Source organism: Sinohyriopsis cumingii, chromosome 7, assembly GCF_028554795.1.
Source record: "Sinohyriopsis cumingii isolate HCF-2022 chromosome 7, ASM2855479v2, whole genome shotgun sequence".
In the NCBI taxonomy this organism is placed as follows: Eukaryota; Metazoa; Mollusca; class Bivalvia; order Unionida; family Unionidae; genus Sinohyriopsis; species Sinohyriopsis cumingii.
This window is the reverse complement of record NC_142967.1, coordinates 80,795,558-80,816,707: the sequence shown is the minus strand read 5'-3', so window position 1 is coordinate 80,816,707 and position 21,150 is coordinate 80,795,558. Positions and strand designations below refer to the sequence as shown.

The window sequence follows — 21,150 nt, the reverse complement described above, 5'->3', positions numbered from 1 at the left end:
TGTGACAGGAACACGTTAATTATGCTGTGAAAGTTTCCTTTTTGTAGGGAAAAAGTTTAAGCCAACGGCAGCTTAAAACACTAACTAACTTTTACTGACTTATAACTTACTTTAAAGTAAATGTGCTTCATCATTCATTACGTGATTGTGCTATGTTTTTCCACTGAATTCAGACCAATACAACCTGTTACAAAATTAATGAATATTTTAAAGCTTTGTGTGCATATTTTCAATGGAATTACTTGTATTGTGGATTCAATGTATATGATGAGGTTCGCAGGTGAGTGCATGGTGTTGATATTCTATTCATGCTATACATTAGACATTTATATATGAACAGGATTCATGTATATGTACCAATTCATGGTTCTCTAAATAAAGTAAACTATTATATTATGTCTTCCCTGTTTTCACTACAGTTGTATTTCTCATTTAATATGCATCAATTCAGGACAGTAACTGTGCCGACAAAGCACGTATTTTACCGCCCGCATTTATTACCCACACACCCCCACAATTATTTTTTTTGGGGGGGTACATTTTTTCAGCTAACTGACTTGGTTGCATATGACACGACTCGGTATATAATGCGGTCGGGTTTTATGGCTCCCAACTACCGTGTTATAGTGGGGTCACACTGTAGATACACACACACACAAAATATATTCTCCATTCCACTTACACTCCCTATACTACTGCTACTGCAGGCTGCACTTTACTCCTGCAATGTTCAGTCATGCACTTGGTAAAAATTACAGGCATGTTGTAATATTTTAGGGAATATTCCCTGTTTGTATGGCTCTTTTCTCCCAATTAGTCCAGAATGATCAGAGTTGAAGGATTTTCTGAGAGGAATGCATAGTATCAAGGGAATTTGCTGTCACTTAGTGAATTTCAAATTTGTCATTCTTATACCTGAAATTACCTACCTTGACTGTTGTAACTTACAATGGATACAGAACCTTGGTTGTTGGGCAGTTGTAATATATAATGAATACATAACCTAGTTATTGGGCTGTTGTAACGTGCAATAGATACATAACCAATAGTTGTTAAATTGCTGTCGTAACATACAATATATTCAGAACCTAGTTATTGGGCTGTTGTAACCTGCAATAGATACATAACCAATAGTTGTTAAATTGCTGTCGTAACATACAATATATTCAGAACCTAGTTGTTGGGCTGTTGTAACGTACAATATATTCAGAACCTAGTTGTTGGGCTGTTGTAACCTGCAATAGATACATAACCAATAGTTGTTAAATTGCTGTCGTAACATACAATATATTCAGAACCTAGTTGTTGGGCTGTTGTAACGTACAATAGATACATAACCTAATTGTTTCCACTTCTCCACGGTTATCAAGTGCACTTTGGGAAATGAAATCAATGCTTACACTAATCCAAAGTAGACAGAGTTGCCAGCTTTTACCATGAAGATCCTGGAACTACTTTTAGTACAGGTATATTCAAACTGATGTGTCTAGTAGAGATGATACTTCACATAAGCAAACAAATAGGTTAGGGTAAACAGTTCTGCAGTCAACAGTTATAGAGGGAATGGCATACTTCCCATGGTTATGGACTTGAGATGAAACATAACAAGAGTTCAGATCAGTGTTGAAGACTTTGAGCTCAAGTTTTACCATTTGCAAATTCTTTTAACTTTTCCAGGTTTTGTTTGAAGAGTTGAGATTGAATGCCATGTTGCCCCAGACAACCAAGCTGACCAAGACCAGTGTTGGGCATGAGCCTTCAACCTCTGAGGTTGTCCTAAACCATCTGGCTAAATATCACCCACTGCCAGGGATTATTCTGGAACATAGACAGGTTTCTTTTGCCTTTACAGCAGGACCTTTTCGTGGGGTAAAATTTAGATTTTTGGGGTTCTTATGTGTGGTGTACCTTGCAAATTGTTACACAACATCAGGTCAACTCACTCTAAACCAATAATTGATAAATTGACAGTCTTCATATTTGTACAAATTAGAGTGGCAATATTTGTAAAAGAAGAGATTTGGTTTTTTTTTTTAAGTGTTGTGCTGATGAGAAGATATGGTAATCCCAGAAATCATAATTAAATTTTGTCAATTTTATGTTTATACCCATATTATGTTCAATGAAAAACTCTGGTTTAGTGTTTTCCATGTCTGTACAGCAATGTGTCACTAATTAAGTTGTGCCCAATATCATTTGAAAGACCTGTAAATTTGGTTGGAAGCTAAATATCATGAACATGTTAGTCAGGTTTGCTTTTTGTCATATTTTTTCAAATTTGGATAGAGTTATGGCCTGTTTGATTTAGAACTTTTCCCATATATATTCAACCAAGGTTGCACCATATTGATAGGTGCACTCATATTACTCAAAACTTTGAACCAAGGTTTCTTCAATTGTACCATATTGGCAAGGGCATCCACTTCATGTGGACACATTTCTAGTTACAGTACCAACACTTGATATAGTTTATTTCCATTCTAGCTTCAGAAACTAAAATGTACTTATGTGGATGGGATCCTGAGCTGTGTGAAGAAAGACAAGCTTCTGACTCATTGGGATCAGATGGCTGCAGCTACCGGTAGGGTGACCTCCTTCCAGCCTAATGTACAGACTATTCCTAAAGTACCTGTCACCATAATCTCTATGAACAAGAGCTATGTAATAGGTAAGTTACTGTTCAAGCTACTAGGTTTTCTTCAGCATAACTCAACAAAAATGTTGTTCAAAAGAACCTATCAAGATATCCTGCCACCAGAGCTATATCATAAGTAAATGTACAGTTCTAGTTACTGGGTTTCTTTCATGCAGTATATAGGCTGTTCCAAAAGGACACAATCTCAGAATCTAAGCTGTCACAACAAAACAGCATAAATGTCGAGTGGAGAACCTGAACTGCTCAATACCAAAAGCATCTCACATTTTTGTAGGATATTTTTGAATTGATTATACTTTGTAATTTCTCCTTCAAATACATTACTCAGTCACATTAACATTAGGAATATAAGCATGCTACTTAGCGAAGGCAGCCATACTAAGAAGATGAATATTTGTCTTTTCTATCTCATATAGACCAAGGGTAATAACTGTTGCCCATTACAAAACCTTGCTACCATCAGTTGTCTGTAGTTGTGAAGCTTCACTTCTGTACAACACCATTGTACAAGACACCTCCTGTTAATCCAAATAAAATTTTGTGTTAAATTTGAATCATCAATACAGGATTTTGGATTTGTTTGGACTAATTTTCATTCCTAAACAGGTGGTAAATATTATTCTTAATTTTGTGAATATATTTTGATTGTTTTTTCTTCACCTTCATGGGCTTGGCAATTTTTAAACCACATGGGTTATCATGTTGTCATTGATGCGTGTTATTCATGGTTTTGTCACACTGCTCAGTCACCCAGTTAGTAACAGGTATTGTTTTAATGACTTGTTAATTTTTTTTAAAAATTTTGTTTTGTTTTATCTTGTAGTTTCAGGGAAACCTTTCAGCAAATTGTAATAAATGCAACAAATTCAGGACTAAGGAAGACACATATAGTCATGCCTGTGTAATGTTATTATCATAATAACCATGTTCATGCATGATTCTGTCTGACAGGAACAATCTCACTGGATAATAAGAACTTAAACATTGCTTGTCTGTTAATGCATCCAACATGTAATTTTAAAAAATGGCTAACTTCAAACAGACTATAGCCTGTCTAATAGCTTTTTGTTGTGTGAAATAGTTCTGACATTCTATAAAATTTAGATTAAATTCTGAAACATTAAGTATATAAAACAATTCTATCATTTAAAATGGATAGCAAAAATAATACAATTAAACTATATTTCACTATAATTTTTGCCTTTTCTAGGAAAGGAAGATGAAGAAAGAGAAGTTGAAATCTTTGCCAGAGATCCATTCATAAGTCATGAAGGATATTCTTTTATGGCAGCAGGTTGCTGTTACAGTGTTTAGTTTTTAATTTTTCTGTGATGATGTGTGAATTAGGCCTACCCACTTGAGACTTAGATGCATAAGTTTTTACAAAATTCTGCTTTCATAGCACATTGTGACACTTTATTATTCTTGTTGATGTATGTCAATTACCATCTTCTTAGCTTTTTAGAAAGAAAAGGGGGACTTTTATAGGGAAAAGTTAAAACTAACCACACACCTGAAATTTCTTTTTCATGTGAAAACAATCTTTAAACTGTTATTCCCACTGTGGGTTACTGCTATATGCTATGTAAAATCAAAAGTAAGAACTGTTACTGAGACATATATGATGTTAAGTTTGGTAGCATCATTTCTTTTGGCACCTACAGTGCTGCATTAGTGAAAGCACTACCTTTAATGATCATCTGCCTTAATCTTGACATTTTAAAAAACTTTTCATTTAAATTTCTTCCAAGTTTTAGATAGAGAATTGTTCATATTGTCATGCTTTTACCTAACAATCATGTGGGTCAGGTTATTTGCTTTTTTTGTAGATTTTCAACAGATTGAACTGAGGCTTCTTGCACACCTGGCCAGTGACCCTTTTCTGCTTCAGATCTTCAACAATCCAGAAAGTCCTGATATCTTCTATGAATTGACTTCTCAGTGGCAAGTTCAAATAGGATAAACACATCCATGTAATACACTATTGTTACCAAAGTAGCTGCTTGTCAGGAACCGTTTATATAAAGTAAATTAAAAAAATTCTGTGATCATAGATTATCTTTCTTGATGGCCCCTCAGAATTTTTTAGTGCTGCTGTATTTGCAGACCTGCCAACCCTTAAAATTTGGCCATAAGTCTTACTGAAATAACAATCAAATTATGGACTTAGGGATTATGAGACTTAGGGATTATGAAAATACAATTCTTGTCATTAAATTATAATACTTCCTTGTCCATGTTTTATCTGGAGCTAGGTTTCATGTTAAGATTCAGTGGAGTTTGGTCAAGAGGACTTAGGTCACTTTAAACTGCAACAGTGATATTGACTGGACATCATGTCACATTAATGGACATCATGTCACTTTAATGGACATCATGTCACATTAATTTGAGTATGTATTATGACAGGTGAGATGATTGCTTTTTCCACATGAATTTTTTTTTTTTTAAAACCTGAAGAATACATCAAGTTGAGAGATAGCAAGAATAAATTTATCTCCAAGGGGGTTTGGAACTGCAGTTTCTGAACCATTGTTATAAGACAATTGATGTATTTAAATGTTTTGAATTTTTCCAGTCTTTTACAGTTACAGTAATTAGAATTAAGAAATTTCCTGCTTTTGTTTTAAAAAACAGGCATAATCTGCAGCAAACTCACCCTTAAACATCCATACTCAAGGGACATGACCCTTTGTTTCACCGGCCATGATTCATAATCTGGTTGTTCAGTGCAAACAGCACTACATGTTCGTGTCCTTATGTATATTATAGTATATGTCTTTATGTATATTAATGAAATGGTCATTTACAGTACTTAGCATAAACTGCTGATGATATTAGAGACAAGAAAGCAGATTATTTGGCTCTGATTTGAAACAGTAACTTTTATATAGTTTTTAAGGAAATAGAAATTTATACATTCACTATAACCTTTACCAGGCCTTTACACCTAAAGCACATTTATTTCACATTTATATTTTGTTGCTGAGATTGAAAGTGATGTGTTTGTGATTAGAGATGTGGTAATAATTTATATGTTAACAAAAAAGTTTCTAGACTTATCATTATTGAGAAATCAAATGCTTGGTTTAGCAGAAGAAACAAAGATTTCCAAATCAGAAGCACTCGAGACAGAGAAATATTTTAACCAGATTAGTTTTGTGAAAGGTAGCAATTAAACATGTAGCCAGAAGCCTGTTTTTGTGTTCTACCTCTAATTCTTTATGTAACCTACAAGCACCTGTTGTTACAATATGGTCTAAGTGTACTTTAAAAAGTTTTTAGTTCAGTGTTTAATTATGCAGCATCAGCTGCACATCTCACTTCTGAACTTTTAAATGCATAATTTTCAAATGGACGACTCCTTTACATATTTTGTTGCATCATGCCAACAATTGGTCTAAGAAGGTCTTGTAAGGGTTGGCACTGTCTGTGTTTGACTTTGTAAGTCTTCTCAAATAAATCTCAATTTCCAGAAACATGAAACTTCTTTTGATTGAAATAATAATAACTATATTACTAAGTTGTAATTTATCCTTAACTGGCTTTGTTTCCTTGCATGCAGCAAAATCACATTGCTGCTTGTCATTTATCTTTTTTAAATTTAAATTTAAATTAAAAAATTTCATTGAGTCTTGTGTATATATTTTTTATAGTAGAAAGTCGATCATTTAATTGCTGATTATGTATATGGTACCGTATGAACTCATTTGAAATTAAAATAAATTATCAGAATGATCAATTTTCCAGGCATAATCATTGTTGTCCAATGGGACAGATAGTTGAGGTTTACTGAATTGACTTTTATAACATTTTTGTAACACTACAAATACATGCATGGCAGGTTGGGTAAGCCAGCTTTGGAAGTCACTAATGCTGAAAGGGAACAGACAAAGAGAGTTGTGTATTCCATCATGTATGGTGCAGGTAGCGTAAGAGTTATTATACCTTGTAGGAACTGTCTTTCTTACCATCCCCCACTTGTTAACGAAACTAGCCATCCAGTTTTTGCTAGATTTCCATTAAACTTGGTAAAGGACTATATTGAATAAGGGCCATTTTCTGCCCCCTCTCCAAATGTCCTTGTATTATGTATACTGTATATGTGAGGTAGTTAACATTTATTTCTGACATCAGTGTAAGGAATTGCACAGTATTAGTGAATTAAACGTATTAGTGACTTAAACGTACCAAAAGGTATCTTGATGGAAATGAAGAAAAATCCGTTATTAAATAATATATATATATATGTACTTTCCCTATTATTTACAGCATCCTTTGCAAAAAATTGGCAACATAAAAATACAATTCCATTTAATGTTTACTCCACATAGTCTTTGTTTACATAGAGTTCCAAATGCCCTTTCAGCACCTCTTCAAAAAATCTTGTTCCCAGGTCAATTTAGAGAGAATGAAGAAAGAGAGAAATGAATGGATAACATTGTTTTTAAAATAGCTGAATTGTTATTATTCCCGGAATTTTTTAAATATAATAATGAAGGAAATAATATAGCACACTCTAGAAATGTGGGTCTAATTGCTCATGTGTAGGGATACGTAAGGCAGCTACCATGCAACGGGGAAAATGACAACAATGATACATAGACAGCAAAATTCAAGAATGTTTTAATTTTTTGTGATTAGTACAAATGTGAACACAACTTAATATGAGAACCCAAAAATTTGAATAAAAATTAATCAATCAGTGTAATTACCTTGTCAGATCAAGCCTGTGCTTTGATCTTATTTCTAGTTTCAAGTTGCTCAAATGTAGCATTTTCTCTTAAATTTCCCATACTAGATCATGTTCAAAGGTCATGTTTAGATATGAAACAGAAATTTATATGCATATTTAATGCAAAATAGGGTGATTTATACATCAAATATTACAATGAGACACAGAGTTGTGATATTTACAAAAAAGTTTCCCCCATAAAAACGGGATAGAAAATGGCCCTTATTCATTATAGTCCTTTTAGTGTCATCAACTGAAGATTCACACATCAACAAATCACTTTTGCTCCACATCTTATGTTGCAGTTATTGCCCTCTTTGTCCTGTAGCTTAATGCAATGTATGACACAATCTTGTTAGCACATCTAGTCTCATTGTTTTTGATGGATTGCCATGAAACTAGATAACTATTATGATCATTACCTACATATATCAACAAATCACTTTGCTCCCACAGTTGGTGTGCTTATGGTTGGCCATGTGTCCATTTTCTGTCACATGTTTCTGTCAACAATTGCCTGTTACTGCTCTGGAGCCCATATTTCTGAAATTATTCTAATCAAACATGGAATAGGGTTTTATATCATTAAAATCTTGGATGACTTTGGTAATGAGTGCGATCCATGTTTGGCAGTGGAGTGGTCTTGCATCTGATTAGTTTGTCTTGTTACAACTCTGGTGGCTTGATTTCTGATTTAATTTTGATAAACTTACTGAGCAAGATTCACATATAGTAATGATTGTGATGATACAATCCATCAACTGTACGTGTTACCATACTGTAGGCCACATAGCTGATCCAATTTTGATTAAACTTAGAAACATTAAGGTCTGTGATGAGTTTGATAATGAACTTGATCCATGCATTTGGTTATATTGTATCTGATTGGTTGTATCTTGATCCATGCATTCGGTTATATTGTATGTGATTGGCTGTATCTTGATCCATGCATTCGGTTATATTGTATCTGATTGGCTGTATCTTGATCCATGCATTTGGTTATATTGTATCTGATTGGTTGTATCTTGATCCATGCATTTGGTTATATTGTATCTGATTGGTTGTATCTTGATCCATGCATTCGGTTATATTGTATCTGATTGGCTGAACTTCTTACACATCTAGAAACCTTATGTTTGATCTGAAAGATGGGATTCTGTGATCCAAATCTTGAATGCTTTTTTCCTGAACCTCTTTCAAAATTTAATTACTGTCATTAATCTAAATATATGGACCTCCAGTTTTCCAAAATGCCTACCCTTAAAAATTGTCTGTCCATAAAACAGAATTTAAAAAAATAACAAATTTCAGATTTGACTAAATATTGTGACCGGACCACATTTCATTTCATTCATAGGTTTACAGTATTGGATGCCATGTTTATCTAAACATTTATTATTTGTTCCAAATATTTTAATGCCTAATGGACATGGACAAGAAAGCTTGATTCAGTAACGGCTACCTTCACTTGCTAATCCATGGTTAGTTTGAATTTGCAGCAAATTGTGTCAGACGAACACAGATTACTAAGTAATTTTATAGAGAGTATACATCTAACTGTTGTGAAATATCTTGTTCCGTAATATTGACAAGGTCTGTTTTTTATGGACAAGACTTAGGTATGCAACCTTGGTTCACTTAAAAGTCAGGGATAAAAATAAGTTAAATGAAATCATATTCCAACCAGCCACTCCAAGTTTGTTTGGCATGAAACTAGAAACACATATATTTTGTTTGGTGTTATAGATAATGTGGCAACTAAGTGCTCCAAACTTTATTTCTACTTCACACTTACATTACGTCTGTGAATTTGCTTTTACAGTTGTTATTTGCATACATGAGCAATATCAGCCTATTTGGGCCTCTTGTCATCAGAATTACTGCCCTGTTTGTCTTGTAGATTAATGCAAAGTATGACAGTCTTGTTTGCACTAGTCCCGCAGTTTTTTATGGATTGCCATGAAACTTTTATTGTAGTCATAGCCTGAAGATGTGCATGTCAACAAATCACCATGCTTCTGCAATCTCTTTTAGAGTTATTACCCTTTCAGTCTTTTAGCTTAGTGCAGTGTATTACACAATTTTGTTTACACAACTAGTCCTGCAGTTTTTGATGAATTACCATGAAACTTTGTACTGAAGCTGCACATGCTGACAAATCACTTTGCTCCCATAATTTCTTTTATAGTTAATGCCTATTAGTTTTATTGATTTACACAGTATATAACAGTGTCTTTTAGCTTAGTGCAGTGTGTTACACAATCTTGTTTACACAATTAGTCCTGCAGTTTTTGATGAATTACCATGAAACTTTGTACTGATGCTGTACATGCTGACAAATCACTTTGCTCCCATTTCTTTTATAGTTAATGCCTATTAGTTTTATTGATTTACACAGTATATAACAGCGTCTTTTAGCTTAGTGCAGTGTGTTACACAATCTTGTTTACACAATTAGTCCTGCAGTTTTTGATGAATTACCATGAAACTTTGTACTGAAGCTACACATGCTGACAAATCACTTTGCTCCCATAATTTTTTTAATAGTTATTGCCAGTTAGTTTTATTGATTTACACAGTATATAACAGTGTCTTTTAGCTTAGTGCAGTGTATTACACAATCTTGTTTACACAATTAGTCCTGCAGTTTTTGATGAATTACCATGAAACTTTGTACTGAGGCTGCACATGCTGACAAATCACTTTGCTCCCATAATTTTTTTTATAATTAATGCCCATTAGTTTTATTGATTTATACAGTATATAACAGTGTCATTTAGGTAAATAGTTCCCCTGTTTTTTTAATGGATTTTTGTGAAATTCATTACATCTTATGCTCATCTTTGATTGCACATTGGTCAAATGTGTATGCACCCATGTTATATGTAAGTTATTGCCCTTTTTGACTTAAAGCTAGATGCAGTGTATGACATTATATTGTGAAAGCAACTTCTTTTGCAGTTTTTAGTTTGTTACAGTGCACAGATCACACTATTTTGAAAAGTCTTAGTTTTTTGTTCTTCATGATTCATCCCCATCATTGAGTAGAGCTGGAATGGGGGTGGGTTAGGAATATATTAATGAGAACAAATTGCCCACCAGCCCTCTAATTAGTTTGATTATTACAGTTACTACTGAAATATGTTGAAGGTCATTTCTACAGGATAAACCATCTGTAATATAATAGTAATTTTCATAGAAATATAAAGCAATTCTCTGTAAGTGGTAAATATTAGATCAGTGTGTAAAGCACAATTCCCATGGAAGTTGCAATATTCAAGCAGGTTGATCTTAATGCAGAACAAGAACAATGGGATAAAATTGTGTGGCTTAAAAGACATGACAGCTAGACTAGGAACCCATTGCTATAGTGGCACATTTAGGTTTTTGTTCTGCTTTTGTATTCCACTTGTTGCAGTGATAAACAATGTAGCATATGGTGGAAGATTAGTATCCAAAATAAAAAAAGGCATTACTTGAAATCTCCTTGAAAATTCCTTTAAAAGAAAACTCTCCATGGCTGTATGGACAGTGTTACTAAATTTTACAGAAAGCATCCTTGGCATTGAAGACTTCCACCTTGTACAGAAATTGTGCCAATATAATATTCATTATGACAACCATTATTGTAAAATGAAAACCTTTAAACAACTTCACTTACCTCCCTATTGTAGATTATCATGAGGAAATTATATAGCATCAGTTACTTTCTATAAAAAGTTTGGTTTTAAAAATTACTAAGGCTTATTTTTAGGCTAAATAGTTTTTTTTATAATGACTGTTAAGAGATTAACTTGATATTGCTACAGATAACAAAATATGTTATATACTTTTTTGATGCAATTATAGAATTGCATGGTATGAGTTAACATGTATTACACACAGAAAAACAACTGACTAACTAAATCATGATTCTCTCATGTAATTTTAGGTAAAGAGAAACTTGCTGAATATTTGAGAGTCAGCGTGGAAACAGCAAAAGCCATGATGACAAGTTTCCAAGGTAAGATCTTCTTTGCAGTTATTTATTTGGAATAGCGATGTTCAATAGCTGAATGAATGGATAGTCAGTTGAAGAACACAAGTTTAAAATATTTTGTTCACATAGACGTAAAGTATGACCAAGCATCCAGAACACATTGTTCGTTGTCCATCAGTAGTAGATGTGAATATGACATGAAAACAGATTTTGTGTCAGGAAAGCAATATTTGTTGTGTCTGCTATAGGTAAACAGAAAGCTGTAGCAAGGTAACCCAGGTGAATCTTGGATGAGAAGTCATTACAATATAAGGTACTGTATTAATTGAAGTTATAAGTCACCTGATTGGTTCACCTTTCATGACCAATTCTGTTTTTTTTTTTTTCATTAATCAACACTGTGAGCCAGAATTTCTTTGACATTTTTGAGTTGATCTGCAAGAAATCTGGTATGAAAGGGCCTGCAGGTTTGAACAAATGAATTAGATCTGCCATAACATAAGGCCACTGTTACTAACATTGAAACTACTTTTTATTTTTAAATGAAATGTTTATTAGATAATCAGTTATGTGATTTATATTAGTATTAAGTACAATGGGATAAAATTGTGTGGCTTAAAAGACATGACAGCTAGAGTAGGAACCCATTGCTATAGTGGCACATTTAGGTTTTTGTTCTGCTTTTGTATTCCACTTGTTGCAGTGATAAACAGTGTAGCATATGGTGGAAGATTAGTATCCAAAATAAAAAAAGACATTATTTGAAATCTCCTTGAAAATTTCTTTAAAAGAAAACTCTCCATGGCTGTATGGACAGTGTTACTAAATTTTACAGAAAGCATCCTTGGCATTGAAGACTTCCACCTTGTACAGAAATTGTGCCAATATAATATTCATTATGACAACCTTTATTGTAAAATGAAAACCTTTAAACAACTTCATCCCAAAATTGCTCAACAGAATTTGTCCAAATTTGGCAGAAAGCACCCAGACATGAAGGACTTTCCAATTTTACAACTGATGCATATCCAACTTTAAATTTGGCCATCATTACCAAAAATATAAGCCTTTTAACAACTTCTTCCGAAAAAAATGCTTCACAGAATTTGACTAAATTTGACAGTAAGCATTTTCCTTCGAAGAAATTTGACACTTAAAGATGCCAATCTGCCGTCAAATGTTGCAGCACTATTAAAAAAACAGAAAAACCTTTCAACAAATTCATCTCAAAAATGTTGCTGAACAGAATTGGAGCAAGTTTGACAGAAAACGCTTTTCATAATATAGTCCTTTCAGTACTGGACAATTGATGCTGATGTGTCATCAGTTGTGGATGAAGATCCAAAAACGTGAAACTTTAAAGTAAATAGTTGCATAAACATACAGTAAAGGTTATTACATTTTTTGATACAAGGTTTCCACTGATATAACATAAGTCCTTTGGCCAAATTCCTAGTTAATATGTATTCCAAATGCTTTGTTGTAAGACTCCTTTGTTACAACATTTAATTGGTTATTGTATTTAATTGAAGTGGTTTTCCTCAGAAAATTAGCTCAGTTATATGGTGCCGAAGCCATATAAAGAAGGCCTTGTTGAAACAAATATCTAATTTGCCTGAGAAAACTTCTGTCCCACAAATGAAATGTGGCAGTTTATTTTCAAGCTGTTGAAAGACATAAATTGTTAAGACCATATACTGCACATGCTGTTTTATAGTTGAAACATAACAGGGTGCCAAACTGTTCCAGCAGTCATTGCAGCTGATGCAGTGATGCATGGCTGAGTAATGAGGATAGGGTTATAACACATGTACACAACAAGTTTATTGATTAGTTTATATTATAATCTGGAGAGTTTAGGCCAAATGCAAGATGTCTGTTAAGGTGTTCTAAGTAATAAAGGGATTAAAAGTGGTCAGTAATGTGATTTTGTTTTTAAAATCCACCAACCCTAGGCCTATGTCTGCAAAAAATAAATTTTGAGCACTGCATCAGGAAACAAAAGCATGATAATCACACCTCATTTAAATACTGTAAATAACAAAGACATCAGGTGGCAAAGGCGTGATAGTCACACCTCATTCATACTCGGTAATTTAGAATCATTGGGTTTAGTGTAAGTATAGCATTAAAGCAAGAAATGAATTTGTTTGTTCATTTTTGACTTAATAATTTTGAAATGTCCTTTAACTAGTATTCTCTACTTGTATGCTGACTTGAGATAAATCTCTTGTGTTCATCTTGAATTCAGACTTGTGAAAAGTGTCTCAAAATTTGCTGCTCAGAAAAAGAAATATAAGTTCTCTTTAGATGCAAAGTTACAAGTAATACAAGGATTGTCTGATATTGTTTTGTTTTCAGCAGTTGGGGTTATTTTGTGTAATCATGAAAAAATCATGAGTGTAACTGTTTTTGTGGAGTCTAACTAGGATATGGCTACTGAACATTTAAAGCAATAAAATATGAAAATATTCAGTAAACATCAGAAAGCTGAAAAACTTGCTTTAAAAACTAGGAATATACAATGTGTGTGTTGATAAAATTTGGATTGACAGATTTAAACAAAGACATAACATCTTGAGCAGAGCGGTCAGAGAGTGCAGTGGTTTGTGAGACTACTGTGGCTGACGGGAAAACAAAGTTTCTTCTGGAAGTATTGAAGTCATATGAACCAAGAAATGTATTTTAATGCTGATGAAACTGGTCTGTTTTTAAAAATGCTTCCAAGCCAAACATATGCCATGGTGGTACAGAGGGTTAAAAAAAAGGCTTAGATTTTTGCTTGTGCTGAAAACGTTTATCTATTGGTTATCAGCAAATATGAAAATCCACATTGTTTTTTAAACTGTGAAGTCAAAACTGAAATCATTTAAAACTGTGAAGTCATTAACAGTTGATTATTATGCAAATAAGTGTGCATGGATGACAGCAGTAATATTTACAGAATGGATCTCAAGTTTGAGCAAGAAAATGAAAGCTGAACATTGGAATGTTCTAATGTTCATTGCCCACCCCATCCAAAAACATTATATGATCAGTTGTCAAATGTCAAAGTGTCTTTCTTTCCACCAGAAACTTCCTTTGTTCTGCAACTAATGTACTAAGGAGTTATCTTCAATTTGAAGTCAAAGTGCCAGTATGCTCTAATCGAAAGATACCTCACAAGCCTGCAAAAGAAAACATGGGTGTGAATAAATGAACGGTCTGCAATCAGTATGATGTATTGTGTTGTTTCCACATCTTGTACTGCAAAACCATTTTGTTTAGGTAGGATTTAGTGAGCAAACAGATGTCATTACCATTAATGATGTTGCACTTGCTAGGGTGTGTGACACACTATACCTACTTGGGTCTGGTGACAAGATACAAGACTGTTGATTTCTTGGATCGTGTTAATTCTGATAATGGTAGTCACATCTGTGATGCTAACAGTTGATGATATTGTTTTTGAAATTAGTGATTGCCTGGAATCTAGCAATGTTTATATTGGAAGTGACAGGGATGCTGATGATTCAGTAACAACCAAGAACCAGCAAGGTTTTAATTAGGATAGTGGATATTAAACGGTACCTACAAACTCAGTGTGACACACTTAACACTCTTCACAAGAATTTGCATTTCACTGAAAAAACATCTCCACCAAAAGATCTCAGATTAATAGAAAACAGATGACTACTGACAATTTCTTTACATCCAGTTAAATAAATGACTAATTTATTAGTCATTAAGTTATTGAACAAAGACATTTTCACATAAAAGGGATTTTTATGATTCCCCAGCTGACACGTGCATGTATGTTCGTAACTTCATCAGAAGTTAGAACTTAATGATTTATCATTTTCATCTTCATGATAATGTGTATTTATACAAATGTTTGTTGTTTTTTAATTTTATTACCATTTCATACTGACAGTAACATAATAGTATCATTTTTTACTGTAATATTCGCATACTGTCCCAGTTGTTTGTACCCCTCTACCAATTTTGAAAACATGCAGCATCAAAGATATAAAAAATGAACAAAATGTGGTCATTTCATCCTGACCTGATTATCATTATGATGTCCCAAACACTGTCAACTTGCTGGCATTTTGAATCAAATGGTAGTTTCTTTAGTAATATCATCGGCATATTTGCATGTGGGTCTATGTTTTCAATCAACAGACGTGATGTAGTTCACCATCTTTAATAATGTCAATAATTCCATGTATTTTGGAGATACATCTCTTTGAACACATGTATACAAGAGTTCCTCGTTTTTATTTGTTCAGTTTGTTTTAGAAATAATCAATGTAGACATTGTAAATCCTTGATGCAAACGACACAGTAAATATACTATTCTAGAAAAGGATATTGAGCAGTCTGTCTTGCTGGTTTACTTTGCGAGTTTCTATGTAGTTTGCAGTGCAAACAAGTTGACATTGTTAAGGACCTCAAGGCAATTATCAGTTTAAAAACTATAACTTGATGATTGAGAGTGTGTGTGTGTGTGTGTGTGTGTGTGAGATATTTGGATTTTTAATGGCGCTTTAGCAATTTTTCAGTCATATCACTATGATGTCTACAATGTGGCAGTTTAATGGGATGTCTAGCACTGATGTCTAGCACGGGGGCATCATGCCACAGACATATGGCATCATGTCCAACCCAGTCACATTATCCTGACACTAGGCCAACCAGTCTTAAGACTAACCTATTAATGCTGAGCACCGAGCAAGGCATCTGCTAATACCATTTTTTAAAGTCTTTGATATGACTCAGCCAGGGTCATCTGAGGCAGATACTATAACCACTAGGTCACTGGAGCGGTCCATTGATGAATGAAATGACTAAGTTTTGTGCATTTTTTTACAACCATGATGCTTTTCATTTTTAAAATTGGTAGAGGTGCTACAAACAGGAGAGTGCGAATACTATACATATGTGTCCAGTGTTCCTGATATGGACAGGTACATACATAATTTGATACAGAAATGAATTAGGATACAATGTTTCTCAATTATAACACTCTAAAATCCCAGTTCCGTCTGAAATGTTATAAATAGTCTTAATGGTATTCAGTCAACAGTGTTGGAAACAGTTCTACAGAAATAATCTTACTGACCCAGATTACTTGACCAGCTGCTCTTGCATTTTTTTAGCTGTTAGGTAGATGTCGGCCAGGTGAGAAATCACAGGCATACTTTGACTCAAATTATGATTGACTGTTAAAAAATTCTTAAAATATTGTCACTCAGATTTCTTTGAAGTTAATAATATACTACTCCTTTTTTTTCTTTATTTAAGATATTGTAATTTGCATGCAACATTTTATGCATCTTACCTTGTTCAGTATGTCCGAGTTATATGAATATGGGAAGGTAAAATGAAAACAGTATTTTTCATCTTTCAGCTAAGTTCCCTGCAGTGAGCCAGTTTTCCAAGAAATGTATTAGCTTCTGTCAGAAAAATGGTAATACTCATCATACTACTACAGATATGTGATAGAGTATGTTTTCAGTACTACATGACACAGCGTTCATATTACAATCTTGTCTCTTTAATCCAGCTTAAATTGTTCTGTATTAGGATGATTAATAAACTTGACCTTGTTCTTGTTTTCAATGAATTACTGTTATCAAATGCATAAAATTAAAGCAGTTATTTTAAACAAACCAAAAATTACATAAAAGAGACAAAATTACTGTAATATCATTTATTTTCATGGGTCTCAACTTTTTGTGGTTTTATGGGAAAAAAGTAGTTTTAATGGGTACTTAAATTTGCAGGCTTTTCCTATTGAAGTTTGCTTATTTGTAGGTATTTCATTTCTCGAATTAACCTAATAAAATATACAAATAAAGAATAGAGAAGAACAAAAAACATGCTGGCAACAAATGGCAGTCACCTGAACCAGGTTGAGACAGTACTACCACTTGCATGAGCACATTTTGAAATCAATCAATTATACTTAACATCAAAGGGAGCTGACTCAGCCAGCACTAAGTTACTTGGTTATTAAAGTACATGTATGAGCTCTTCCTTAAAAACTGTTCATGAAGTTACACAATCAATTACTTTCTGATGATTATGGCATTAACTCACTGGCTTAATACTGCTAAGTTCAACTTAGATCCCCAATTTGGTTCAGATAATGTCATCATTCTGTGTGAACCAGATGTGAACAGCTGCCCCCTTGCGTAATGCAGTTAACAAGCAGTGTCAGCCTTTCATGTGTTCAGAGCCCGTTAGATTGGAAAGATGCCAACTAAACTGAAAAACAATGGAATCATGTACGAACCAACCTCAACGACTAAACTTTTGTTGAAACCCCATCAATCAACCTGATTCATGCTGAATGGATAATAGTGGCTCGCATAAAAATGTGTGAAAGCACTTACATAATTATCCTTGGCTTTGAGAGTGCTGGACTTGTTTAGTTCAACAATTTTAGGATTATTTACCAGACAGACATTTGTGTGTACAAGCAGACATCGTCGACATAATATTAATGTTGTGGTTTTTATTAAAATATCAGTGAAGTGTGAGCTTCAGTACTCTGCAGTAATTAGTGAATATACATAGTGTTTCACTAGTAATTGTGCTTTAAGCAGTAGTGCTGGTATTTTACAGTCAATTGTTCTTCATTGAGATTACTGGTAAGCATGTGTGGATAAAATGAGACATGATTTCTCAATGAATTTTTTAGACTAATTTCACTTGAATGAAGAATCATTTTGTGTAAATATGCAGTTAAAATAATGGAAAACCCAATTAAAATAAAAAATTAAGCACACCAAAAGCAAACGGAATCTCGTTTAAGCAATTATAAATAACGCGTATAAACCATTGTCACATTTTTGCTTCCTCAGTTTTATGTAAACAACAGATTGGTTCTAGTTTCTGCTTTTTACACCGTGCATCGGTAAATAGAAATGATATTATTTCGTAAGCCAAAACAGACAGGGGAACCAATCAGCAGACTTGTGCAATGTTCCATTTGATGATTATTGTGCACATATTAATGTTAGTTCTGTCGCACATGAATTTGGGAAAATGGGGTCATTGCTATGGGAAAATGGGGTCACTGCTATGAGAAAATGGGGTCACTGCTATGGGAAAATGGGGGCACTGCTTTGGTAAAATGCACTAATCTGGCTACTGATGGGTTATGTGCAATGATAGGCAAAACATACAGGCATTGGAAAACAAATACAGAGCAGGTATCACTGTTATGCACCCAGATAAATTGTATTGCATAAAATCAAATCCCATGAATACTTCATTTCTTACTTAAGCTTATGTAGAGTAGCTTACTCTCAACAGATAGGGAGGCCTCGCAATCCACATGAAAGTATTCTGGAAATTTTCTACCTTAAACAAGTTGGAGTAATGTTCTTTTTGAAGTGAAGTAGGCTTCTTCTCAGTTTTTAAACTTTTCTTGCTTCTTTCTTTTGATGACAAAGTTCTCTAGCTTTCTTCAGGATTATAACTTTGCCTTCTCACAATTGTGTGCCCTCGATACGGATTTGCACAGGCTGCTAATGTGTCCACTCACATTGCTGTAGCTTCATTTTATGTGCAGATATTGTGTGCTATAGAAAACTCAAGTCATATTGTTGTATAGTTTCGTCCACTCACATTGCTGTAGCTTTATTTTATGTACAAGAATTGTGTGTGCTGTAGAAAACTCAATCAAATTGTGGTATAGTATCTGCCTCTGTCAGATACATATAGTTTAGTCAAAGTGTCCACTTAATAGTTACTGTAAGCAACAGTGTGATTTTACCTGTATAGGCAATTAATTGACCTTTCCTATAGGAAACATTTATTAGAATTGATATTTAAGCACCCACTTCATAAGTATTAATAGTGATGCTCGAATACCCTACTTGATCTGGCTGATACTTGCACTCTTGTACAGGTAAATTGCCATAGTGCATAGCTATGCATGAGCACTGAGTTCATAAAGCAGGACACATGCCTGGCTACACCGATATATATTGTCTGCTCTGTTTTGTCTTACTGATTTAGACTACGGGCAAGACCAAGTACAAGCTTTGTAAACATTGTAAACACTGGACTGACAAGTACTTTACACTTGTAGCTTGCTCATGATGCCAGTCTACAAATTCATGTCTTGGTGGACCAGAATTCAATGGGCTGTAGAACTAAAGGGGTTGGAAGAAGAGGCACATCTTGAGGGCTGAAGACATTTTCCTAATTAATATGGGATCTTCTCAGGGAAATGGTCCTGCAGATCCAAGTTCAATCAATGTGAATAAAAGCCATGGGAAGGGGATCATTGATTTAATATCACGTACACACACCCTCCCATGGTAGAGACATACAGTTAGTGGAGACATACTGCATAGTACCACAATGGTTCCATGCCACATTATGGCTAGTTAGTGCCTTTGTGCCCAGTTGCTATACAAAGGACAGCTGATAGCCATGAAGGGACCATATTTATTAGTGATCTCTGTAGATCTGGTACCTTACAGATCTGCCTCCATCCAATGCCATCACCAACCAATGTTGAACAGCTACAGGATTATCCATTGCATCTTTTCCGGTACTATCTATGGTGACATTCAGTCCTGGACCAGGAACAATGGTTACCAGTTGCTATGAACCTGGCCCCCAAGAAGGAAACAGTGGCTCTGTTTTATCAAGACTGAACTTGGATATCTGATCGGGATCATGTACAACCATCACATATTCTGTAAGACCTTTTCTTGTGCCTAAGGGTATGGGTGACAAGGATGCAATGTCCCCTATCCCTTCCCAACACCATAAAATGGGCTTCCACATTGCAATCACATGGTCTCTAACCAGTATTGGACCCATGTCAGGCTATTGTTAGTATAGGGTCACAGTATTTAAGTGCTAATCAATCCAAGGCTAGCTTCAGTTCTTGCATGAATCATATTTCAATCCAACAATTCATGCTGAACCATGTCTCCAGTAGGAACATGCATGGAAATAATTTCAACACGGGCTTCAATTCTCACAAAGAACCATCACTCAGCCCAAGAATCTTTAGCCTACGGGTCTTACACAATGTGGCAACAGATTTCATTGCCCTAGGTTGCCAATTGTAAGGCCATTACAAATAATACTGTTGTCCCATTGATGGCTGAAACTTTGCTCCTTGGAACAAACAATGCATATGAGGTCCCTGGTATATATATCTCAAGAATGGGAGTTGTTGAACCCACATATCTGGATTTTATTAAACAAGCCCTTAAGAACAAACAGTTCTCTCACCAAGTCATGGAGAGGATCACTCAAATGAGACAGTCCTCCACATTGAAAGAAAACAAGGGAAAATGGAGAATTTTCACCCATTGGTGTCAGATTGTACATATTGTGCCACTGAATGCATCAGTTCCTCAAATAGCTAACTTCCCACTTCATCTCTTTGACGAGAAAACAGTTGACACCAATCAAGATAAAAGCCTACTGTTCTATGATTTCCAACATACTGCATTATCATCAGAGAGGATTTCAGACAAAACAAAGATCTATCTGATCTTGTATCAAATTTTGATTTAACATGTCCAATGGAATTGTCCCTCAGCCCCAAGTACAATCTATCATGGGTACTCACCTGGATGAATAAGTCACTATTAGAACCTCTGTCACGGGTTTCATTGATGGACCTCTTATTATAAGACCAGCTTCCTACTCACACTAGCAGCACCGGGCAAAATCTGCAAGATATACAAGTTATTGGTCAGAACTACAAGTTGTTTGGATTGACCAATAATTTGCATATCTTGCTGATTTTGCCTGCTG

General features: G+C 34.4%; 1 protein-coding gene across 1 annotated transcript in view; it reads left to right on the top strand.

The window, feature by feature from the left end:
• Positions 1-21,150, top strand: part of LOC149795613 (DNA polymerase nu-like) — a 49,768-nt gene that overhangs the window by 13,248 nt on the left and 15,370 nt on the right. The window contains exons 7-13 of the mRNA XM_089965441.1: positions 1,678-1,833; positions 2,485-2,668; positions 3,867-3,950; positions 4,486-4,600; positions 6,501-6,583; positions 11,323-11,394; positions 16,763-16,822. Coding sequence (XP_089821567.1) covers positions 1,678-1,833; positions 2,485-2,668; positions 3,867-3,950; positions 4,486-4,600; positions 6,501-6,583; positions 11,323-11,394; positions 16,763-16,822 — 754 coding nt within the window. The remainder of the gene's footprint in view (positions 1-1,677; positions 1,834-2,484; positions 2,669-3,866; positions 3,951-4,485; positions 4,601-6,500; positions 6,584-11,322; positions 11,395-16,762; positions 16,823-21,150) is intronic.